A 26,598-nucleotide genomic window follows, 5' to 3' on the forward strand; every position below is an offset into this window, starting at 1 on the left:
AGTTCAGTTTCTTAAATGTGGTGAATTTCTCTTGGTGCCTGAATTGTGGCTATAGCTTCTCCAAGATTATCCATGATATTTATTTATTATTTCCCTGGACTGAGCTGTGTGAATCCTAAGCGTTTGTGACATTGCTGCAGCCGCCATCTCACTTTCTCCGGGCACTATTCACTGACGAATATGTTTGGAAGAGAAAATGCTGACGTTATTTCGCAGAGCTGATTTAGTTGACCATGGTACAACGCTGCAGTGCAGTCTCTTCCCCAATGCATTAACTTGATTGCTGGCTCAGTGAATCTAGCATCAGCACCGTTACTGCTCTTGCTTGGGACGGCAGGCCAGTTGCTACAAAGATAGAAGTGATGAGTAATTCTGACATCCTATTTCCAACTTCCTTGCCACCTGGAAACTTTTGGCCAGCTTCCAGGCCAAGTTTCCTTACCCCAGCCCTTTAAAAGCTGACTACATGAAAACAAGTAGTTACTTGGACTTTTGTAACATAAGCTGCAGGTTTATTGGCGGAAAAAAGAAACAAGTATCATAGGGTCATAGAGTTATACAGCACGGATAGAGGCCCTTCGGCCCATCGTGTCCGCGCCGGCCATCAGCCCTGTCTACTCTAATCCCATATTCCAGCATTTGGTCCGTAGCCTTGTATGCTTTTGCATTTCAAGTGCTCATCCAAATGCTTCTTGAATGTTGTGAGGGTTCCTGCCTCCACAACCCTTTCAGACAGTGAGTTCCAGACTCCAACCACCCTCTGGGTGAAAAAGTTCTTTCTCAAATCCCCTCTAAACCTCCCGCCTTTTACCTTGAATCTATGTCCCCTTGTTATCGAACCCTCAACGAAGGGAAAAAGCTCCTTAGTATCCATCCTATTTGTGCCCCTCATAATTTTGTACACCTCAATCATGTCCCCCCTCAGCCTCCTCTGCTCCAAGGAAAACAAACCCAATCTTCCCAGTCTCTCTTCATAGCTGAAGCGCTCCAGCCCTGGTAACATCCTGGTGAACCTCCTCTGCACCCTCTCCAAAGCGATCACATCCTTCCTGTAGTGTGGCGACCAGAACTGCACACAGTACTCCAGCTGTGGCCTAACCAGTGTTTTATACTACATGGTACATGGAAGCTTGAATGTTGAAGGAACGGAATTTCGCTGAGGGAGTTTGGGGGCATGTGCTTCAGAAAGTTTTGAATTTTTACATTGAAATGATCAGTTCTGCAGCTCTTATCCTAACTCGCACCAACTCCTGTTCAGCCATCTTCCCTGTGCTCGCTGACCTACATTGGCTTCCGGGCTGGCAATGACTTGAATTTAAAATTCTCACCCTTGTTTTCAAATCCCTCCATGGCCTCACCCCTCCCTATCTCTGTAACCTCCTCCAGTGCTACAAAGATCTGAGATCTTTTGCAATCATTCAATTCTGGCCTCTTGCGCATCCCCGATTTTCATCGCCCCACCATTGGCAGCTGTGCCTTAAGCTGCCTAGGCCCTAAGCTCTGGAATTCCATCCCTAAGCCTCTCTGCCTCTCTACCTTTCTCTCCTCCTTTAAGACGCTCCTTAAAACTTACCTCTTTGACCACCTGTCCAAATATCTCCTTTTTTTTAGTTTAAAAAGAAGAAAAACTAGATTGACAATTGGATTTTCAGTTGACTAACCAAACCATCAGTTGCCACAAAGTTACCTCAACAGTGACTCTCCCACAACCAACCCCAGTTCACAGAGACACTGGCTCAATTTTAGCCCCCAAAATTGGGTGGATTGGAGGGGACGGGTGGCAGACAAAATTGATGTTTTTGGGAGCGGGCAGACATCCTGGCTAGAACCCGCCCATTTTTGTATTGGACTCAGGCAAATCTGTGTGCGTGCGCACAGCAGTCACCAGGAAGTCCCGCCCCCCCTTAAACCCGGTGGGCGGATACTTAAAGGGGCAATGTACCTAATTGAGGTACTTAAGGTACTTTATATTTTGTGTATTGGACACTTAAAATGATTTTAACCTTACCTGGGCGGCTTTCCCATCGTTTCCGATTCACGCCTGGTGAAAGCAGGTGGGAAGGGCCGGATCAATAAAAAAAATACACCAAATAAATTAAATTAAAACGGCATTTTCCATTGTCAAAAAGTTAACAAACATACCTTAAAACTAATGCTGCCTGGAACCCCCCACGATCTCCGATGTCGCCTGAACCCCCCCACCCCGATCTCCGATGTGTCTCCCCTCCCCTCCCCCGATCTCTCTCACTAAAGCCAATGATGTGTCTCTCTCTCTCTCTCTCTCTCTCTTCCCCACAGTTTCCAGTGACAGAAGGGTGGATCACCAGAGGGGAGAGATTTGTGATAATTGGCAAAAGAACCAGATGCGACATGAGGAGAAATTTTATTACACAGCGAGTTGTTATGGTCTGGAATGCACTGCCTGAAAGGGTGGAGGAAGCAGATTCAATAATAACTTTCAAGAGGGAATTTGATAAATATTTGAAGGGGAAAGGGCAGGAGAGTCGGACTAATTTATAGCTCTTTCAAAGAGCTGGCGCAGGCAAGATGGGCCGAGTAGCTTCCTTCTGTGCTGTATCATTCTATGATTTATTTTCTCTGCTGACGGGCAGGCTGGCTGCCGGGTGTGAAACCCGGAAGAGGCATTGATTGACCTCATTAAGGTCGCGATCTGTCCCGCCTACTTCCCTTCCGGGTTTTGCACCTGAAAATTCCCCACGCCGGCATGATAAATGCCCACTGTATCCCATTCAAAATGGGTGGGAGAGGGTCATTGGGGTTAAAAATTAGGCAGAGTCAACATGGTATTATGAAAGGGAAATCGTGTTTGACAAGTTTATTCGAGTTTTTTGAGGATGTAACTAGCAGGAAAGATAAAGGGGAATCAGTGGATGTGGTATATTTGGATTTTCAAAAAGCATTCGATGAGGTGCCACTTAAAAGGTTGTTACACAAGGTAAGGGCTCATGGGGTTGGGGGTAAACATATTAGCATGGATAGAGGATTGGTTAAAGGACAGAAAACAGAGAGTAGAGATAAATGGGTCATTTTCAGATTGGCAGGCTGTAACTGGTGGGGTGCAGCAGGGATCGGTGCTTGGGCCTCAGCTATTTACAATCTATATTAATGACTTAGATGAAGGGACTGAGTGTAATGTATCCAAGTTTGTTGACAATACAAAGCTAGGTGGGAAAGTAAACTGTGAGGAGGACACAAAGTCTGCAAAGGTGTATAGACAGATTAAGTGAGTGGGCAAGAATGTGGCAGAAGGAGTATAATGTGGGGAAAGGTGAGGTTATTCACTTTGGTATGAAGACTAGAAAAACAGAATATTTTTTAATTGGTGAGAAACTATTAAATGTTGTTGTTCAGAGAGACTTGGGTGTGCTCGCACAAGAAATACAAAAAGTTAGTATGCAGGTACAGCGGGCAGTTAGGAAAGCAAATAGTATGTTGGCCTTTATTGCAAGGGGGTTGGAGTAAGGAGGTCTTAATACAGTTGTACAGGGCTTTGGTGAGGCCTCACCTGGAGTACTGTGTATAGTTTTGGTCTCCTTATCTAAGGAAAGATATACTTGCCTTAGAGGCGGTTCACTAGATTAATTCCTGGAATGAGAGGGTTGTCCTATGAAGAGAGATTGAGTAGAATGGGCCTATGCTCTCTGGAGTTTAGAAGAATGAGAGGTGATCTCATTGAAATATAAGATTCTGAGGGGGCTTGACAGGGTAGATGCTGAGAGGTTGTTTCCGCTGGCTAGAGAGTCAAGAACTAGGGACCATAGTCACAGGATAAGGAGTCGGCCATTCAAGACTGAGATGTGGAGGAATTTCTTCACGCAGTGGGTTGTGAATCTTTGGAATTCTCTACCCCAGAGGGCTGTGGATGCTGAGTCAATGAATATATTCAAGGCTGAGATGGATAGATTTTTGGACTCCAGGGGAATCAAGGGAAATGGACATTGGGTGAGAAAGTGGAGTTGAGGTCAAAGATCAGCCATGATTTGATTGAATGGCGGAGCAGGCTCGAAGGGGCCGTATGGACTACTCCTGCTCTTATGTTCTTATGTTATTAAAAATGAAAAAACCCCAACTGGCGCACTTCTTCCACCCTCCGTTCAAGCTGACACTCTTATATCCCTTTTCCCCCTCAATTGAACCTCGCACCGATCTCCCCCTCCATCCCTGTTCAAGCTTGTACTCTTCATGTATCCCCCCATTCAAGTTGGCATTCTCCTTTCCCTTCCCCCTCAGTTCAAGCCGGCACTTTTCTTTCCCTCCCCTCCTCCCACTGCACACTCGCACGCTTTCCTCCGTTCCTCTCTTCATGCTGGCACTCTTCCCTTTAGTTAGTGCTGGAATTCTCCTTCCTCCCCATTCCAAAGCACTACTCCCAGATCCTGCTTCCTTTCTTCTTCCCTTAATTTTTCCTTTGCCTCCTGCCTTCGTCGGCATTCATTTCCCACTTTTCCTTTCCCTTTTATTGCCATTCACATCCTTGCTCTCCTTCCCTATCCCCTTCGTTTCCGCCTTCCCTTTGTCTCGTTGCCATCATTTTCCCTTTCTGTCGCTTTCCCTGTTCCCTTCAATCCCATCAACATTTCTCCCTTTCCCTATCCCCTCAGCATCACTCTTACTTGATTCTGGCCCCTGTACATTGAAGATGGAGATGTGTGTTCTTGTGAAAATTGCCTCTTGCAGTACTCAGCACCTGGAATCACTTCCATTAGCAGCAGGACTCACTTAGGAATGGCCCCGAGGGGACAGGGAGCTGAAACCAATGATCTGGTCATATAACGACAATATTCTGGTCTGATTGACAAGAAGGATTATCTCCCTGATATCTGCTTATTGGCACTGGTCTTGCAGTTGGTGCCACAAAATGAAGCCCCCTTAGGGCATACCTGAAGCAGTTGCTTCTGTTAAGTTTTTCCTTGTACAATGGCAAGGAGACATGAAGCGCATTTATATTTGTGCATAACTTCATCTAATTTCAGGAGACGCAATCACAGATATGCTGGGCACTGCTTTTATATACAGCCCCACAGATAGAGTAGCCAACTCTTTGGAGGGTTGGAATCCCTACCCACAGAGAGCAAATCTGCGGAGCTGGCTCCCCTGTTTACAGAAATGAAACCGACTCCCTACAGCAGGTTCACAGAACCAGCTTCCTGGGTCTACAGTGCCATCAGGCTTGTTTAGACTGTGGTGTGGAGCGAACAGAGGGAGACTGGATCTGTTGATCATTTTACAAGATTATTTGATGTTAGACAAGGGTTATAATAATGTCAACTGACAAAGAATAGTTTGGATGGAAATTGCATTCTTGTGTGCGCTTTTAAAAAAAAATTGTTTTGCAATGTTCACAGTTTGTCTACTGCTGTTGAGCAAATATTAATAGATGTTCTGGTAAGAATTGCTGTAGCTAGTTTCTTCACGTTTGCAGAATGTTCAGTTCATTGTGGACCCGAGTTCTGATAAAGTTAAACAATTGAAGGTTTTCCACAGTGTAACTTTTTGATACTCTTATTTGTACTTGACTGCACAGCGGAAAATCCCTGCCTGAGAATTCATTGGCTGCAATTCTCCCGACCTGTTCAGTCAACTATGGGGCGGTGTGGGGGGTGGTGTGGTGTGGGGTGGTGCGGGATGGGTGGAGGGGGGATGAAAATTCTGGCAAGTACATCCAGTGTAACTAACCTACATTGTGCTGGCTCCTCATGTTTACATAGTCACAGCCGGCTCACGTATCCCATTTAATGAGTCCACGATACCGTCACAATAAGGAAGCCTAAGGGAGGCTTTGTTACCCTAAGCAGTGCAGTCAACCGGTCTCCCTCCATTAACTGCTCAGAAATATTGTGAAAGTGCCTTGAAAGAACAGTGGGGAAAGTTGGTGGAGACCTTGAGGCTGAAAGGACATAGTGGATCTGTAGTGGTCATGATACAAAAAAATCACTCTGTTTTTCAAGCAGTTTTGCACAGAATTGGCTCGTCTTTTGTCACAAGATGTGTGTGGTTATGGGATTCTAAAATATCTATGTGGGCACTTGGTGGTGATCCATTCACCAGAGATTCTGGGGGTAATTTTAATATAACTCACCTGGCGGGAAACCCACGGGATCGGGTGGAACGCTGGTTTTACACGCCGCCCAATATTACTCTCTTCACTGACTTCAATGGAGAGCAAAATCGGGCGGGGTGTAAAACCAGCATTGCACCCGATCCTGTCAGTGTCCCAACTGGCGAGTTAGGTTAAAATTGCGCCTCCCCCCCCACTATGTCGGTGGTGTTAGAGTATTGCAGAAATTGTCCCTCAGTCCAATTATGAATCAAGTGTTCTCTTTATACCAGAAGTATGGCATAAAGTATACTATGTGTAATTTTATTCCTTTCACTCTCTTAGTTATATTTTCATCTGGACCGTTCTTAAAAACTTCGCGTTTCCAACTTGCTGACCCGGGCGTAAAGCCGGCTTTGCGGATCGGCTGCCTGTTTGTAGAAGCAGCACGGTTTTCATTTCCGTTGGCTTGTCATGGTGACAAGTTGAAAAACTACTCCCAAAGACTTTTTTTTTTGGTCAGCCTGGTATCTGACAAATGCAGAAATGCTTCAACTTGTCTAGGAGCCTCCAAACTAAACTACTCAGAAATCCACATAAGTAGAGTTTCTGTTTGGTTGCTCGTGAGTGCGTGCACTTTCCACAGAGGAACATGCCCCACTTACTTGAGCACAGACAACTTAAGTGCAGTTGGGCCAGAGTGTAGCCCACAGAGGTACTGTTGGAGTTTAATCAGCTCAGACTACGCAGCTTAATAGTATAGAGCATCCCACAGTTGCCTAGTCAACTCAACTGTACCAACAGGGCATGTTTGTAAGAAAGAAAGATTGACTTGCATTTATATAGTGCCTTTCACGTGCTCTGGACATCCCAAAGTGCTTTACAGACAATGAAATACTTTTGACGTGTAGTCACTGTTGTAATGTAGGAAACATGCCAGCCAATTTGTGCACAGCAAGGTCCCAGAAACAGCAATGTGATAATGATCAGATAATCTGTTTTAGTGTTGTTGGTTGAGGGATAAATATTGGCCAGGGCACCGGGGAGAACTCCCCTGCTCTTATTCGGATTAGTGCCATGGGATCTTTTACATTCACTTGAGAGGGCAGACAGGGCCTCGGTTAATGTCTCATCTCAAAGACAGCACCTCTGACAGTGCAGCACTCGCTCAGTACTGCACTGGAGTGTCAGCTTTGATTTTGTGCTCAAGTCTCTGGAGTGGGACTTGAACTCACAACCTTCTGAGTCAGAGGCAGGAGGATTATCTTATGCCGAGTGTGAAGAATCCCAACCTCCAGGTCCCCTTTATGTACCTGACTGGCTGGTCAGTTGTCAACTGTGCTCTGCAGTACAGCCATCTCGCCTGCCTCAGTTTCCTGATTGCCAAGTCTGCCGCAGAAGGTCCAAATCTCCGTCACCAGGCATACCATCTTGAAGCCAGCCCAATGCCCAAAGAGATCCCGCTTGCCTCTGTCACAAACAGGTTGGTGAATGCCCCTCTCTAACTCCCTAACTCTTAGTTCACGAAAGATGTCCAGAGGGGATACGTGAAGATTGTCCAAGTTTCAACCTGAATTTGCATTTATATAGCGCCTTTAGTAGTAAAACGTCCCAAGCTGCTTCACAGGAGTGTTATGAAACAAAATTTGACACCGAGCCACATAAGGAGATATTAGGCCAGGTGACCAAAATCTTGGTCAAATAGTTAGGTTTCAAGGAGCGCCTTAAAGGAGAAGAGAGATGTAGAGAGGCGGAGAGGTTTAGGGAGGGAATTCCAGAGCTCAGGGCCTAGGCAGCTGAAGGCACGGTTGTCAGTGGTGAAGCAATTAAAATCGGGGATACGCAAGAGGCCAGAATTGGAGGAGAGCAGTGATCACGGAGGGTTGTAGGGCTGGAGGAGGTTACAGAGATAGGGAGGGGCGAGGCCATTGAGGAATTTGAAAACATGCTTCTCCCAACCTTCATTAAATCATTAGATCATTGAATAATTCAGTTACTAAATTCAAAGCGTGTTCAGAGCACCAACAGCAACAATCTTGTGTGTAGATGTTCAAAGTCCACGCTCGTGGACTGTTATGTTCTGGGATTTTTGATCATTTCACCGTAGAAAGGATCATGGTGTGATTTGTATTGAAATGTAATCATTTAGTTGAATGCAGCTTTTAAGGGGTTAAATTCATAGAACAACAGAGCTGGGAAATGTGGATTAGGGCTCCCCAGCCGCTACCGTCAGTTTACCGCCCTCACTGAAAGTGAAAATTACCCCCTCACAGTGTTGAGGTTTACACTTGAAAAATGGTCATTTGCAAGATGTATCATAAGAACATAAGAAATAGAAGCAGGAGTAGGCCATCTGGCCTCCCGAGCCCCAATCATGGCTGATCTTCTTCCTCAACGCCATTTTCCTGCACCATCCCCATATCCCTTGATGCCTTTAATATCCAGAAATTTATCGATCTCTGTTTTGAATGTACTCAATGACTGAGCATCCACAGCCCTCTGGGGTAGAGAATTCCAAAGATATTCACCACCCTCTGGGTGAAGAAATTTCTCCTCATCTCAATATTGGATCAAAACCTCCTTGCTGCCAAACTGAGGTGACTCATCTGAACGAAGGAAAAGACCGAGAAAGACATTTAGTGAGACATTGTTGATACACATTGGGGCAAAACATTTGCACTGAACTATTCAAAATTTGACTCTTAAAGCGTAACACTGCCTCCTGGTGACAAAAAAATAGTACTACCTGATCAACTATTCCTGATTTTATGCCTCAGAAATAAAAAGTGATCTTGGTTCCACATTGTACTCTTGAGGGAGAGTGAAAATGCTTTTGCATTTCCTCCTGATCAGGCAGATTTAAGTGGCCAGCAGCCCTGGAATTTGAGATCTTCTAATCAGAATACAAACCTGTTTCCACTTTCAGCCGCCTCTCTGAAATTCTCCCTCTAAACTCTGTCACCTTGCAATTTCTCCTCACCTTCTTTAAAGTCTCTTTCAAAGCCTACATTTGCGACTGAGCTTTCAGTCATCCCTCTCCTACAACCTCTTTTACGACTTGGTGTCTTTCTTCTGCAGTGTGAAGGCCTTAAAAGGCACTACAAAAACCACAAATTCTTGTCATTTGAGACTGCTTTTTGTTTATAATGAGAAGAATGAAGACCCAAAAGCCATGGTGCAAGATGGACAGGAGTCAAAGAGAAAACAGTCAATTTATAAGTAGAGCTTAGGTGGTCCCAAGCTTGGGCTTTGAAAGCTTTTAATTTGGAGCAGGAAAGAAAGACTAAGGGAGGTAAGGAGTTCCATGGTTGTGAGGTCCTGGGAAAGATTCTGATCACTTTTATTTACTTTAGAAAACATTTTAATTAGGTAGATTCCAATTTTTGAAAAATTTTGTTCTTGGGCAGTGGGTGAGACTGGCAAAACCACATTTGTTGCCCATCCCTAGCTGTCCTGAGAAAGTGAACCACTGCAGGCCTTGTAGTGATGGAGTTCCCACAATTGTGTTCGGTAGGGAATTGCAGGATACTGACCCAGTGAAGATGGAGGAATGGCGATATTTGTCCAAGTCAAGGTGGTGTGTGTTATTTGGGAGGGAATTGGAAGTGATGGTGTTCCCATGAGCTCGTCTCGGCAGTAGAGGTCGCAAGGGAGGGAGGTGCCATGAAAGTAACCGCGGCGAGCTGCTTTTTAAAAAATATTAATTCTCGGAATACGGGTATCGCTGGCAAAGCTGGCATTTATTGCCCATCCCTAGTTGTTCTTGAGAAGATGATGGTGGGCTGCCTCCTTGAACCACTGCAGTCCTTGTGGCGAAGGTACTCCTACAGTGCTGTTAGGTAGGGAGTTCCAGGATTTTGACCCAGCGATGATGAGGAACGGCGATATATGTCTAAGTCGGGATGGTGTGTGACTTGGAGGTGATGGTGCTCTTAGACCTGCTGCCCTTATGCTTCTAGGTGGTGGAGGTTGCAGGTTTGGGAGGCTCTGCAGTGTACCCTGTAGATCAACTCTAAAATGTTGATGATATATATGAACTAACTTATATTTCGCCTATGAAGCTCATATTTCAGGGTTTGAAACTGTGCGCAAATGAATTGTGATAAGTTAGAATCACCATTATTTTATTACATTTTACTTCTGAAAGTGACGATGGTTGGAATCAATCCAGCCAGTCCGCAGCTAATTAAAATGCACAAAATGTCACCACTAACAGAATAAAAACCTGTCATAAAAAAATTCAATTAAAAAGTCTGAGAGGAGCAGGGCAAAAATGTCCTTTGCTGTACCTTTTGTGATCGATATTGTACAGCTGATTTTTTTTTTCCTTCTTAGTTTTACCTGCCTGTCCATCATTGTCAACTGTCTGTATGAGATAGGGGAGACAATTGCCTGGTGATGGATTCCTGGGGAGTGGTTGTGTCCTTTATTTTTGTTGAAATGTTTGTCAAGGACATCTGAAGTTATGAAACTCCACCCTGCTCGTCTCTGCGGGATGGTCAAGTGGGGCGTATTTTGCTGTGAAGATAATGACTAGGCTAACAGGGCTCGCTGTTATTTCTGTGCATATGGTGCAGCAACTTCCGGCGGCCGCACGTGCGCAGTCAAAAGCGGAAATCCGGCAGTTGCTCTATCAGATGCCCTGCTCCTCTGTAAGCTTTGCGAGAACAACACCTCGCCGGCAGACTCACCGTTCAAGTGAATGAAACGGCGTGAAGCTCCTGCACTGACCTGATGGACACAAACTAATCTCACCAAGAAAATGTACGTCAAGTCATTTAAGTCTAAGCACCCTTTTAACGGCGTGGTGAGTTTTAATGATTGTCAAACAACCTCTCTGGCTCTGAAAATTAACTTTTACAAGTGTGGCGTCTCATTCCTTCAGATTTTAATTGTTGTTGGACATTTTAAAAAAAATTGTAAAATTTCTATTTTTTTTTACTTTTTCTTTCTGTCTCTTAATTCAATATTTTATGGGCAACGAGCAGCGGGCGCTGTTCGTTTGCTGCTGAAAGGAAAATCCGGGCCAATAGCTATTCATATATAATCTGAAGCCCAGAGACAATGAAAGAAAATGGGTATGTCACAAAAAAAAGGTTCTGTCAAAATTTCAGTCCCTTATGAAGCCGAGATACTGTGTTTTGCGTAATATGTCCAGAGTATTTATCTTGGTTGCCCGATAAAGATTGGGTTAACAATGATTGAAAACAGCATAATGTAATCAGTGAGTCTTTTCACATCCGTTAGTATTAATTTTTTTTTGAGTTCACCTATTTTAATGTTTGAACTGAATGCCTCCCAGCCAGTATTAACCTATATAAATCTTTTCTCTTGCATAATATTTCTGAGCTCCCTTTATCTTACAACAGCTGTTACACAGCATCCAGCAGGTTCTGTGATTAGAAAGTGGGGACAGAGAGCTGATTAGCGAGAGCAGAAGACCCTAATCTACTTCCATCTATCCCACTTGCTGTTGGAAGACTATTGGGGATTACAGGATAGCCAACGGTATTGTCTCTGGTCCCCCTTTCAAGCAGCTTTCTCAGACCCTATCGGCGACTACTTCCTGTTGGCCATTCAGTTAGAGTACATAAAATGTATAATTGATTTACTCGTGTCTAAAGGGGTTGTGATGGTATTGTATTAGTCTCGAAAGACTTTGAAAGAAAGAATTTGCATTTATATAGTGCCTTTCATGAAATCAGGACGTCCCAAAGCATTTTATATCCAATGAAGTACTTTTTGAAGTGCAGACACTGTTGTAATGTAGGAAACGCGGCAGCTAATTTGCCCACAGACAGCAATGTGATAATGACCAGATAATCTGATTTTAGTTGTTGGTTGAGGGATAAATATTTGATTGAGGGATAAAAATTGGCCAGGACACCAGGGCGAACTCCCCTACTTTTCTTTGAAATAGTGCCATGGGATCTTTTACATCCACCTGAGAGAGCAGACGGGGCCTTGATTTAACTCCTCATCTGAAAGACGGCTCCTCCGATGGTATATCACTCCCTCAGTACTGCACTGGAGTGTCAGCCTAGATTTTGTGCTCAACTCTGAAGTGGGGCTTGAACCCACAACCTTCTGACTTGGAGGCTACCACTGAGCTGTAATAATATTGCAGAATCACTTGAAGAAGAGGAGATTCTGTAACATCCATGGCTCTTGGTGCTTGCAGTCCATCCGCTTTGCTATTGTAGTCAAAATTTCACAGTACTGAAGCAACAGAAGCAACAACTGTTGATGTGCAATTGGGAAGTTGTTATTCACAACTTAAATTTCTGCCCGTTGGTTTTTCCCTGAAGGCTTGGAAAGACCCATCAAATTCAGCCATTGGGAAGTGTGCATCATGGGGCTCAGTGCTCCGCTCACTGGTCAATAGAAGAAAGTGACCAGTTTTACATATGCTGCTGCTATGCAGTTAGAATGCTGCAAAGCAGAGAACTCAAACTCTACAAGTGTTAAATTGAGGCATTATCTAAAGTCCCTTGACACCCCTTTGATTTGTAGTACCATGTTACACCCTTAGAACTTTGCCAAGTATGGAGAGGGTGCAGAGGAGATTTACCAGAATTATACTAGGGATGAAAGACTTCAGTTATGTGGAGAGACCAGAGAAGCTGGGATAATTCTCAGAGCAGAGAAGGTTAAGGGGAGATTTAACAGAAGTATTCAAAATTATGAAGGTCAAGTGAAACCTCCAGTGGTGTCAAAGGAAGCAGTCTCGCCCTCAGGGACCCTTTTAGAAATTAACAAGAATTCGGAACTGCATACTTCATTTCAGCCCATTTCTAGCAGTTTTTTAATTAACATTTTTACATTAGTGGCAGAACCAGGCTGAAGAAGTTGCTGAGGCTGATGATGAGGGAACTATTATTATTCGTAAGGTTACAGTCCTAACCGCATGTTAGATTTTTGCTGTGGAACTGCTTCAACTGGAAGGGATTCTGCTATGTGCACCCATCACCCCTGTGCTTGCTAACCTACGTTGGCTCCCAGTCCGTCCTGATTTAAAAAATTCTCATCCTTGTTTTCAAATCCCTCCATGGCCTCGCCCTCCCTATCTCTGTAACCTCCTCCAGTTGTACAACCCTCCGAGATCTCTGCGCTCCTCCAATTCTTGCCTCTTGCACATCCACGATTTTCATCACTCCACCATTGGCGACTGTGCCTTCAGCTGCCTAAGCCCTAAGCTCTGGAATCCCCTCCCTAAACCTCTCCACCTCATTCTGCTCCTTTAAGACACTCCTTAAAACCTACCTCTTTGGCTATGGTTTTGGTCACATGTCCTGATATCTCCTTATGTGTCTCGGTGTCATATCTTGTTTGATGATCGCTCCTGTGAAGTGCATTGGGACATTTTACTACGTTAAAGGCGCTATATAAATACAAGTTGTTGTTGATTCCTATGATTAATCAACAACTCCATTAGGACTACCAGGATGGTAGAAGGTGAACTAGATGGACCTTGGTCTCTTTTCGTCTAGCAATTCCTATGTTTCTAATGCTCCTGGGGGTTTTACTATGTTAAAGGTGCTATATAGATGCAATTTGTTGTTGTTGTGGCGAATGCCATGGGTGCTCTGAATTTACCCCACTCACGGTGTAGGGCCAGGCTCAAGCTCTGGAGGCAGCCCATAAGCTCGCCTCTGGTGTCAGCATTGTAATGTAAGTACAGAATCAGTGGTAATGCAGTATATTTTTAATGACTGGGTTGGATAATTCTGATGAAAAATGATTGCAGATGACTTTTGGAGTGTTGTTGCGGTGCATGAATCCCAGCTTATAAGATTTAGTCTATCAACTGGCTTGGAGGATGGAAATGAAATACTTTTTGCCTGTCCCAGCCCATGTCTCGAGTCCGCAACACAATTGGTATTACAAAAATCAATGGAAACCACTCTTCTATACAGAGAATCTTATAGCATGGGGTACCTTCAATTCTGGCATTGTTACAGAAAATGTTTTCAGGGATGGAGTCTTTATTCTGGACTGCTTCTCGCAGTAGTTCGTTTCAACACACACGCACATCCTCTCACTTAGACCCTCACTTACATGCTGTTTCCATTGGTGGAGATTGTAGGCTGCTCCAATATGTAGCTATCTCTTTGAAGGTTGATCCCTGGACCACCAGCACTTGGTAGTATGCTTAAGGAAATGCAGGAAGGGCCCGGTAACCCTGAGGGAAGCCTGAGTGTGACCGGTAGCATTGACCAGGCTGCAGGCTTGTGTCTCCGAGTTGAGTGCAATTGCAAGGCCAACCCTTGTGAAAGATTGAATCACACTTTTCCAGCCATCGATCAAAGTACTGTTGTTGACATTAAGAGAAGATGCATTTTCAAGAACTTCCACAACTTGATAAATCAATGTATTGTGACTTGGCTTGCTCCTCACCTCGTGTAACGTGCATTATTTCTGTTTTTCTCCACAACTGATGGAACATTTTGTTCCGGTTTCTAGAATATTCTGTTCATGCCCAACGTATTGGAATACCTGACATGTAACGATGAGGAGGACGATCTCCAGAAGATTCTAATGATCCCTGCGTCTCAGAAGACGAGGCTATACAGTTACCGGGCAGTAGTTTGTAACACCACCTCCAAGATGCGGAAGGAACATTTTCGGGAACTCGCCAATGAACTTAAAAACCAAATGAATATCCAGAAAGTTGTGGACAAGGTAAGTTGCATTAAGATCTGATTTTGAAAAAAGAAATATTCAACTTTTGCTTTTTTCTTTGTTGGGGACCCCCTTCCTGCTTATTCTACTATCACTTGATTCCCTAATGTGGGAGAGCTGGGGCATCTTAACACCTGCCTTTTCCCATCACCATTCCATGTTGGTTGCTCTTATCCTACATAAGAACATAAGAAATAGGAGCAGGACTAGGCCGTAGGGTCCCTCAAGCCTGCTCTGCCATTCCATAAGATCATGGCTGACCTTTGGCCTCAACTCTACCTTCCCGCCCAATTCCCAAATCCCTTGATTCCCCTAGAGTCCAAAAATCAATCTATCTCAGCCTTGAATATATTCAATGACTCAGCATCCACAGCCCTCTGGGGTAGAGAATTCCAAAGATTCACAACCCTCTGAGTGAAGAAATTCCTCCTCAACTCAGTCTTAAATGGCCAACCCCTTATCCTGAGTCTATGACCCCTAGTTCTAGACTCGCATGCCAGGGGAAACAACCTCTACCCCGACAAGCCCCCTAAGAATCTTATATGTTTCAATGAGATCACCTCTCATTCTTCTTGAGGCCCATTCTACTTAAGATGAGTCCCTCTTTGTGTAGTGTCCCAACCAGTGAAAATTGCACAACTGCGGAAGATGCATTTGCTTGTCAATCAAGACGTTTTGCTCCAACATGAGACCTCAGGAAGCTCGGATTAATTGAGATATATTTATAATGAATTTATTTAGAGTGATGTGGAATAACTTCAGTGTCCTCGGTTCACTTACTACATGACTGAACGAAGGGTGGCACCATGGAGGGTAATTTTCCTAGTTTGCACTGCAAGTGGGGAGACTCGCCCGACAGCTGTGCATGTTGGGAAATACACGGTGCCATAAATCACTGGTTAGGTCTCAACTAGAGTAACATGTTCGATTCTAGGCACCACACTTCAGGAAGGATGTCAAGATCTTAGAGAGGGTGCAGAGGAGATTTATTAGGGATGAGGGACTTCAGTTATGCGGAGAGACTGCAGAAGTTCGGATCATTCTCCTTGGAGCAGAGAAGGTTAAGGGGAGATTTAGTAGAGGTGTTCAAAATTATATGGGGTTTTGATAGAGTAAATAAAGGGAAATTGTTTCCACTGGCAGGAGGGTCGGTAACCAGGGGACACAGATTTAAGGTAATTGGCAAAAGAACCAGAGGGGAGATGAGATTTTTTTACACATCGAATTGTTATGATCTGGAATGCACTGCCTGAAAGGGTGGGGGAAGCAGATTCAACAGTAACTTTGAAAAGACAATTGGATGTATACTTAAAGGGGAAAAAAATTGCAGGGCTATGGGGAAAGAGCAGGGGAGTAGGACTAATTGGATAGCTCTTTCAAAGAGCTGGCACAGGCATGATTGGCTGAATGGCCTTCTTCTGTACTCTATGATTCTATGATAGAGACATAAGAGAGGTCCCAGAGCCACGATTCCCCAGACTTGGCAAGTAAAGGATGTTGCTCGAGCCACAGTTGGACGATGCTGAACAGAGAGAGGCCTGTCCTCCGAGTGACAGAAGAAAATTGATGTGGAAAATCTCAGCAGGATGCTTTCCTACACCTGCTAATAGCCTGCTGCCACGGAGCAGCATTGGCAGGGTTAGTAAAGTCCATCAGCATACCCTTTTATTTCGAAAAAAGCCTCCTGTTGAATTATTTAATAAAATTGCCTGACGTTTACAAAGACAGGACGTGGTTTGATGGAATAAATGGGTGATATGGTGCCAAACAATTGAAGAATGCCATGTTGATGAGAACATTTAACTGAAGGGGACATGGCACAGATTCAATTCTTTGTATGTTCACACTGTGGGTTTATAGGCAGCGAATGGCCCTTTTTTATATAACAGTGGCAGACCCGAGTGTCTAAAACAGATCAAGTATTTGAGTGATCAGTTCCAAGTAGCTCAGTGGGGCACTGGGAAGAGGACTTCAGTCCTTGGGCTTTAAAGGGTCAAATTGGTTTCATCGCATTAGCGTTTTATGTGGACTCCTTAAAGGACTGATGTGCTTCATTTTATTTTTCTCTCCAATTTCTTTGCCTCTCCTGGGTCGATTAGTGCTGGGTTGTATGTCGATGGGTGCTGGTGCCCTCAGTCAAGTGACCAATGTTCACAGGTCAATCTAGGCATTGGGCCAAATCTGGCTGGAGTGGGGCATCTCGCCCCCTACGCCATTAGTTAGACTTTTTCCTGCACCCTTCAGCTCAAATATTTTGCGCCACAACTTGCTGAAGGTGCTAGCTGGTAATGGGGGCAGAGAGGGCGAGAGCAACAGGGCATCTAGGACCTTAGTGAACAGCGGAACCAACGTTGTATCTCCTTAACCAATGAGATTTAAGGATTGAGAAAGAAACAGAGGAACGACAGAGAAGAAAATACGGTGAATTAGAGTCATATCAGGTACAGAAAGAGAAATAAAGAGAGGGAAAGAAAGATTGGATTAAGAGAGAGAGAAAAAAGAGACAGAAGGGAAAAGTAATGAAAAAAATTTAAATTTGACATTTTTAAAATCCCTCAACAACAATTGACTACCTGCGGGAATGAGATCCCTTTCTGGGCCAGAGAGGTTAATTGACATTGTATTAACAATTATCATGTCGTTAAAGGGGTACTTACACTCTTAACCACTTACTTTCTGCGGCGAGTTTAATGGGCAATCGATGTGCAAATTCAGCAAGTTCTTAAAAATAGCAGTGAGGCTAAGAGCGAGATGCCGTTTAAGTGAAGCAAACGGTGGAGCGGCGTAAACTGACCAGAAAGTTCTGCAAATTCGCAACTGATGGTGTATCTCTTAATCCCCTGAAGTTGCTGGCCGATTTGTGCATTAATAACGGTGTGCATGTTAACACACCATTATTATTCCAGCAAGATTCAGCCCATTATATGTCAAAAGATTTTCCTCTTTCTTATTTCCCTTCCCAATCTGTTTCATTCTGGCCCCTACCAGTGTGTTTCAATGTTGCTTCCTTTCCCTCCCAATGTGACTCCCTCTGGAATTCCATGATACTTGCTTCTACCAATTTATCCCTGCTTCCCTTTCCATTATCTCTCCCAATCTGGATTCCCTGCCATTTCTCCTCTCAATCTATTTTCTTCAGGTGTCAGCCTTGGCTCAGTGGCGGCACTTTTGTCCCTGAGTCAGAAGGTCTTGGGTTCAAGCCCCGCTCCAGAGATTGACACTTTAGTGCTGTACTGAGGGAGTGCTGCACTGTCGGAGGTACTGTCTTTTGGGTGAGACATAAAGCCGAGGCCCCGTCTGCCCCTCAGGTGGATGTAAAAGATCCCATGGCACTTTTTGAAGAAGAGCAGGAGAGTTCTCCCGGTGTTCTGGCCAACATTTATCCCTCAACCAACAGATTATCTGGATATTTATCTTATTTCTGTTTTTGGGACAATGCTGTGCGCAATTGGCTGTCACATTTCCCTCATTACAACAGTGACTACACTTCATCCAAGCAATTGGTTGTGAAATGCTTTAGGACATCCTGGGGTCATTGAAGGCACTATCTAAATGCAAGTTCTTTTCTTTCTTTCCTTCATCCCTTCAAAAAGAACTTTATGAAGATTGCTAATTCTAAGTTAGCGACTAAAGTGATTCTGCTGCCATTGATGGAATGCTACTCCTTTAATGGGGTGAATAAATTAAGTGAATGACATGCTTGCTAGAGAGATGTTGCCAAAAAGACGTCTCTGCCATATATTGTGGAGGAATATGTTACACGAGAATTCCAACCTACCCTCAGCTCTCCATTTGTTCCCTCCTGAAACATTTTAGTGCCTATTTGTTCCTTGCCCATTGGCATAACTTTCCTCCCAAAGGATAAATGCCTTACCAAGCAGATAAAGCATGCAATAAGATTGATTGTTTTAAAATAAGTGAAAGGCAGTCATTTATTTTTAACTATTTAGTCAGTGCATCAAGAGACTAGTGACAGTGTGCTCACACATTTTATGGTGAGTAGTGCTGTTCACCATGCAGCTTGTGCAGTGGTCCTGGTACCTCCTGTCCATACGTGTCAGCGGTGGCTCAGTTAATAGCACTCCCGTCTCTTGAGTTAGAAGGTTATGGGTTCAAGTTCCACTCCAGAGACTTGAGCAGACAATCTAGGCTGACATTCCAGTGCAGTACTGAGGGAGTGCTACATTGTCGGAGGTGCCATCTTTCGGATGAGACGTTAAACCGAGGCCCTGCCTGCCCCCTCAGGTGGATGTAAAAGATCCCTTGGTACTATTTCGAAGAAGAGCAGGGGAGTTCTTCTGGTGTCCTGGCCAATATCTATCCCTAAACCAACATCACTAAAACAGATTATCTGGTCATTAGCTCATTGCTGTTTGTGGGACCTTGCTGTACACAAATTGGCTGCCACGTTTCGTACATTACAACAGTAACTACACTTCAAAAGTACTTCATTGGCTGTAAAGTGCTTTGGGATGTCCTGAGGTTGTGAAAGGCGCTATATAAATGCAAGTTCTTTCTTCTTTCACCTGGCGATGGTTCAAACTTGCACCTGTCAGTTATCCAGCAACCAACTAGTTAATATCTTCCTGGGTGGGGAGGAATGTAATCTGGTTCTTATGGGGTTATAGTGACACACCTGGTATTGGAAGTTTGGAACCAAGTCAACCCTCTGTAGCAGATTCGGTAATCTGAAATTTGAACCAGGAAGGATCGCAGCACTCGAGGGTACTGTTAATGATTGACCAGCTAGCATGGTTCGCTAACAGAACCTGGAAGGGGGTAGACCTGTTACAGAGAAGCTGAGTTTCTTCCCACTCAGCTCCAGATTATCTGGCAAGCCAATATCCTAATTGATTAGGGTAGTCCAAGATGGACAAGCAGTAGGGAGCTTAGCAGTGTGTTGCTTGCTTTTAGTGGCTTAAACTCCAGCAGTAGCACAATGCAGTTAGTCCTAAACCTAGGATCTGCCAGGCAATGCCGAGATTATCTGGGCTTGGGCAAGTGGGATGTGCACTCCGTATTGGGAAAACGGAAACGCTATCTGTGGATCTCTCAGTAGTTCGATTTGGAGACTCATCATGTTGATGGGCAGTTCCACTTGTGCCACTCTCCCAACCGTTCGAAAGAAAAACTGAGTGTAATGGGTCCTGGGCTGCAGAGAGGAAGAGAATATTGAAGCAAGGGGACCTACCTGCTCCATTACACCAATCGAATCAGGAGAAAGATTGGTGTTGCTCACAGAGGTGAATGAGAGGTAGATTCCCATCTGACAGATCAAACTAGAGCAACTCAACGTCCTGTGTACCTCACACATGCATTACCTTATATTCATAAAATTTAAGAAATTATTTTATTAGTGCTGGGCTATAGAATATTGTCCCTTCTTTTCTAACCCATTGTCAACATTAGGAACACATAGTTCAGGCATTGCATGGCTGAAGACAACATAAATTTACTTGTACGCTCCGTCAATAACAAGCCTCAGTTCCAAACCTCAGGAAATCACACCTGGCACCCTTGTGACCTCTCTGAAAGCGATTGCCTATGTATTACCAAAGACTATTGAATTATTAGCAGTTTACAGCTGTGAACACTTTGTGACCTGGATTGAGACTGTTCCAGACTCATTTCATCAAGTGCTCTTCCAGTGACAGAGAGGGGCCTTTAAACCCATCAGTCTGTTCTGGGCTCGGCTGAAATACAGGTCCCAGTGCAAATCAACAGCCCAACAGGCTTTTCCATTTTAAAAAAAAAAGACTTTTGGAGTTATTTTGACCTTGGGCGAGGTGTAAAATGTGCAATATTGGCTCTGCCGCCTGTTAAACACCTCTCCCGACTTTCATTTCTGTTGAAGTCAATGGAAACAAAATTCAGGAGAGGTTTTTAATGGGTGGCTGAGCTGATATCGCAGGTTTTACACCTCGTCCAAAGTCAAAATTACCCCTTTCATGTGAGTAAATCTCTAGAACAATGCAAACTAGGCCCAACTTCAAAATCTCAGTGCTGTAGCACATTGATAGACTGCTTCGTTAATACTAATCAAAAAGTTTCAAACCAGTAAGTTTAACACCTCATAAAACTGTACTAACAGCACAAAATAGAATGCAATTGAGTGGAAAAAGTCAAAAGGAATAGCTGGAAGCATCGTAACTAACCAGCTTGGCTGGATGATGGATTCATTTTTATTGAGGGTGAGACTTCCTCTTTGAGGTATTCTTCTCCTCTTCCCCTTTCCGAGATCTTGCAGGACACGCACTCTCTGGAGCTGAGAAGGGTCGGTGATGTACTTCCGAACCCTGCAACATTACCGCTCTGAAAAGAGCTGCAGAGATATGCTTGCAGGCATGGCAGGTGACTCTCCCACCGGTTCTTCCAAAACTTCACCTTGCCCCTCCGCACATTGGCACAGCTGAGATTGAGAACTCTGCATGTGGGACCTCACTAGCGCAAACCATGTCCCACCACCTCTTTGAGGAAGCATACAAAATTGACGGGCAGGAAAAGAAACCAGCTGGTCCAGCAAGTCTGCCCACACCATGATGGCCGGAGCATCACGACTAAACATTCCTTCCCTTTCCCACTTGGCTTCAATAAGCAGGTGATAAAGTGGAATGGTACCAGTTTGTGTTTTATCACTCAGTTTCCCCACAGAGAGATTTCTCCCCACCACATCACATCACTTCCTCGCTGGCATACTTTGATTTTCCTGAGCTTTGCATTGGTGCTGAATGTTGTGGAGAGGCCTGTAAGTAGGCTTCACACAGAACATGGCAAAAGTCTTTGAATGGGGGACTGGGTGAAGAGGGAAAATTGCATAGCTAAATAAAAAGCTGAATTGAGTCGTGGATTAGACACTATATTAGATGTTTATTGTGCTTATATTAACTCTTGTCCGATTTTAAATGCAAACATGGGATTAAATTACGCACGTACTTATTCTGTTGAAGGACACAAGTTGGAGAGATTTAGATGTATAGTAATTCTGTAAGCTGGAGTGGATCTTTTTCATATAATTAGACATTGATGAATAGTTTGACGGAAAGGAGATGTTGATTGGATTTGCAAGATTTTGATTTTGGTTGGTATATACTGCAGGTGCAGGTTTATTCAGGTGAACAATAGATTGCTCATCATTCAGCAGAGTTTGCTAGCGCCAAGTCCTAAATGGTGACCAATCTTGTGGCATTTTAGTAAACACCTGACAATGGGAAGTTTGAAAAATATATAGAAATGTAAGAGAATGGCCAATCAACTTGAAATATCAAATGAGGTTTACATTGACACTTAGCGGCAGATCTTTGTGTTATTTAGTGCAAGGTGAATAGCTGTACCATGCTAATTGTAACCGACTGGTGCCGTTGTGTAATTCTGCCCTTTTCCCACCCTGCAGCTCAAGTTGAATGAGGTGAACAGCACAGCCGTTCAGCATCACCTTAGGGCCTTACTTGAAGACCTCATTGAGGTGGAAAAAATTCTGAAAGATGTGGATGCCTTATCAGGACTTGCCAGACTGCTCCCAAAGGGGGCCTGTGCTGGCAAAAGCCCACCGACTGTTGCCAATAGTACCAGCTGGAACGGCAACTTCACTGCCGCCAATGCCACCTCAGAGGAGGAAGAGGAGCCCGAGAAGGAGAACCCTCACACCCAGTTTTCAGCCTTTGTCCAGCTGTGGGCTGGTCTTCAGCCAATCCTCTGTGGGAATAACAGGTAAAACTTCAAGCCTTACGTGATCCTGGTATTGTGTTGAGTCATTGATATAAGAAAGACCTTCATAACCAATTTTTGACTTGATCACTCACTAGTTCATTCATGGGCCAAATTGCATACCCCATTGTTCCTCACTCAGTATCCATCTCTTCAGAGTTGGCTTCAATTAATCTTATCACAGAGATATAGTTGATTAATTTGCAGGTCAGCACTGGCCTTAAGCACCACCTCCTCCCATTTCATTTTGTACAATCATTACTACTGACACTTTCGATCCTGTGTTCTGACATGAGATAAAATCCATTATTTCCATTATTATATTTTGTAAACCAATTGTTTTTCTAAGAAAATATCAGCCCATAATATAGAAAAAGCATGGTTTTTTTTAGCTTTCAGTCAGGGGAGGGTGGAAATTCACGTTCCTGTTTCTTTAGTTCTCTCCTAACTCATTTGGACTCTTGTGGCATGAACCTATTCTAGGCGAGAGGACAGGCTGGAGGCCTTCTCTCTGGAATAGACTGCTGGGAGGCACATGAAATCAGCTCATGATGACCCTCCTTCCCTGTGCAGAAATACTTGGCCTCTGCTTGCCATCTCCCCAGTGCAGTTTTAGTCAGATCAGCAAACTCATCGCATGAAAAGTTAGTGAAGTAAACTCACTTCCTCCCACTTGGTGTTCATTCTGTTGGGGTCCTAGCTCACTATGCCACACCCAAGTTCTTCACCTTTGAAAAGATATGCCAGGAAAGCATGCCCCCTTCTTCCTCTCCACCCCTTTCCAGTGAGGATGCTTTTTTTTATTTTTACAGAACATATGTTTTCAAGTATGCTGCAATATGCTGTAGTTGCTTCCTCGGCCCTTTCAGTCACCAGGCGCATTGCTTGTCAGTCAATCTTGTCATAGCAACCTAAAAAATGAAACTTCGCCTGTGCGAGTGTAAGTTCTCTTGTACCTCGAAAAGATAGAATGACGTGGTCTTGGCTAATATTTTCTATGTCCCAGTTAATGTTCCAGATGCATTTTACTTGCATGCAATTTATCTCCGCCCCTGCCTCAGCTCATCTGCTGCTGAAAAACTCACCCATGCCTTTTTTACCTCTAGATTCTACTATTCCAATGCTCTCCTGGCCGGCCTTCCACCTTGCACCCTCTGTAAACTTGAGCTCATCCAAAACTCTGCTGCCCGTATCCTAACTTGCACCAATTCCCATTCACCCATCACCCCTGTGCTCGCTGACCTACATTGTCCCCTGGTCCAGCAACGCCTCTATTTTAAAATTCTCGTCCTTATTTTCAAATCCCTCTATGGCCTCGCCCCTCCCTATCTCTGAAACCTTCTCCAGCCCCACGACCCTCCGAGATCGCTGCACTCCTCCAATTCTGGCCTCTTGCGCATCCCTGATTTTAATCGCCCCACTATTGGTGGCTGTGCCTTCAGCTGCCTAGGCCCTAAGCTCTGGAATTCACTCTGTAAACCTCTCCGCCTCTCTACCGCTCTCTCCTCTAAGATGCTACTTAAAACCTACCTCTTTGACTAAGCTTTTGGTCACCTGTCCTAATGGGCACGATTTGAATAAGTCGGTGGGTTGGCAGCGGCGGAGGGGGTGGTCAATGGACGCCCAGCAAACGCGAATAATCAAATATTACCGTTCTCCACGCGATCGCGTCTTAATTGGTGGCCATTAACCTTGTTTCTGGGTTTGCTGTCCGAAAGCTGCACAGCGGGCGGACTGCGCACCTACATGACCTGCTGTCAGCTGGAGCGTCTGGATTTAAAGGGCCATTGCACCAATGGCTTTTGCTGAAGCAAGGATCAAGGAGACAGAATGGAGCCGCAGAGGGGCAAGGCAGCTCCAAGATTCAGCGACACCTCACTTGAGGTGCTGCTGATTGGGGAGAGGAGGAGGAGGGAACAATTTTACCCGGCCGACAGGAGGAAGCGCCCTACCTCTGCCCAAGAAGGCCTGGCTCGAGGTGGCACGGGAGGTCACCAGCAGGAGCAACATATCCCGCACTTGGGTCCAGTGCAGGAAGCGTTTCAATGACCTAACTAGGTCAGCAAAAGTGAGTACACTTACTGATTCTCCTGCAACCTGTGTTGCACATCACCTACACCCCCTCCCCACATCATTCTGCACTGCCAAGACTACTCCATCACATCACTCCTCAGACCCACTTAAGGCTCATCCTCAACTTACCTTCACTTCCTGAGCACTTCCTCACCTCCCCATTTGTGAACCCACCACTACCACTCACCCCAATCCTGATGCAATGTGATGTCTGTCTGATACTCACCCTCTGATGCATCTCTTTCATTGTTAGCCTCACCCAAAGCGATGCATTCATCGGCTGACCACTTCACCATGATTCACTCACATGGAAGAGAGTGCAAAATGCACGCGAGAGGGCGAAGACCGGAGTGGGGGGGGGGCCACAACAAATAGTGGTCCTCACAGACGTGGAGGAGGAGGCCCTGGAGATCAGCAGCACCCTCGAGTGCCTGTCCGTCGGGGACGGCGAGACTGGCACCCCACAAATGTCTGGTGACATAACTTTAACATTCATCACACACAACATGAATTGATGTTAAGAATGATTGGCATGTTGAACATCTCAGTATGCTCATCGCAACATGACACATTCTGTGATGATGCTTAATATTGCCTTCTGTTCCCTTCCAGGCCCTTCAACGACCGCAATGACGGGAGGGAGCGATTCCTTAGAGGAGCTCCCGGCCTCTGAGGGCGCACTGTCACATCTTAACGAGCCATCCACCAGCGCAGATACTCACACCTCATTGGGTCCTATTATTCAGTTAGTTGGGTTGGCACCTGGTGAGTCACTACGCACAAGTGAGCACGACTAAACACTGGTAGCAGGGGCAGCTGTGGAGAGTTCGCGTCGGTGGGCGCACTCCTCTCCAGGCTCTGCTCAGCTGGACGCGGATGCTGAACCCCTGGGTGCCATCCTTTAAAAGGAGAATGATCGAGGGGCAGCAGCACATTTGCGAGGTACTGGAACAGGTGCCACACACAATCTCCACAATAGCGCACAGGATAGAGGAGTCCAACTCCTGCATGAGTGGAACGGTGGCACAGGTAAGTGTGGGAATGTCTGCGATGGAGAGAAGGCTAGTCTCCATTGAGCTTCAAGCACGATTTACAAATTAGTCCATTCAGGCCCTGGCAACGGCCGTTTGTACTCGGTGAACAACATTCTGCTGCCTTAAACAGGCGGTTAGAATCTTTACAAGGCTTCCAAGGCATCATACATGTCCTCCAAACTGTTGTCCAGCAGGGTGGTAGGAGTGATGTGGTCCTGGTCCAGGGGAGGGATGTAAAAACAGAAAGACAGATTATTATCTGAATGGTGATAGATTGGGAAAATGGGAGGTGCAACGAGACCTGGGTGTCCTTGTACACCAGTCGCTGAAAGCGAGCATTCAGGTGCAGCAAGCAGTTAGGAAGGCGAATGGTATGTTGGCGTTCATTGCAAGAGGATTTGAGTACTGGAACAGGGATGTCTTACTGCAGTTGTACAGGGCCTTGGTGAGACTACATCTGGAGTATTGTGTGCAGTTTTGGTCTCCTTATCTGAGGAAGGAAGTTCTTGCCATGGAGGGAGTGCAACAAAGGTTTACCAGACTGATTCCTGGGATGGCAGGACTGAAGTATGAGGAGAGATTGGGTCGACTAGGCCTATATTCACTAGAGTTTAGAAGAATGAGAGGTGATCTCATCGAAACATATAAAGTTCTAACAGGACTAGACAGACTAGATGCAGAGAGGATGTTCCCGATGGCTGGGGAGTCCATAACCAGGGGTCACAGTCTCAGGATACGGGGTATGCCATTTAGAACCGAGATGAGGAGAATTTTCTTCACTCAGAGGGTGGTGAACCTGTGGAATTCTCGACCACAGAAGGCAGTGGAGGCCAAGTCATTAAATATATTCAAGAAAGAGATAGATATATTTCTTAATGCTAAAGGGATCAAGGGATATGGGGAAAAAGTGGGAACGGGGTACTGAGTTAGACGATCAGCCATGATCATTTTGAATGGCGGAGCAGGCCCGAAGGGCCTACTCTTGCTCCTATTTTCTATGATGGCGAAAGGGGACATGGAAATGAGGACGCCACTCAAAGCACTCCC

General features: G+C 44.9%; 1 protein-coding gene across 1 annotated transcript in view; it reads left to right on the forward strand.

Moving 5' to 3' along the window:
* Window positions 1-26,598, forward strand: part of abca2 (ATP-binding cassette, sub-family A (ABC1), member 2) — a 457,180-nt gene that overhangs the window by 244,828 nt on the left and 185,754 nt on the right. Inside the window, exons 9-10 of the mRNA XM_067969563.1 lie at window positions 14,522-14,740; window positions 22,131-22,447. Coding sequence (XP_067825664.1) covers window positions 14,522-14,740; window positions 22,131-22,447 — 536 coding nt within the window. The remainder of the gene's footprint in view (window positions 1-14,521; window positions 14,741-22,130; window positions 22,448-26,598) is intronic.

This window comes from Heptranchias perlo, chromosome 31 (assembly GCF_035084215.1).
Source record: "Heptranchias perlo isolate sHepPer1 chromosome 31, sHepPer1.hap1, whole genome shotgun sequence".
Lineage (NCBI taxonomy): Eukaryota > Metazoa > Chordata > Chondrichthyes > Hexanchiformes > Hexanchidae > Heptranchias > Heptranchias perlo.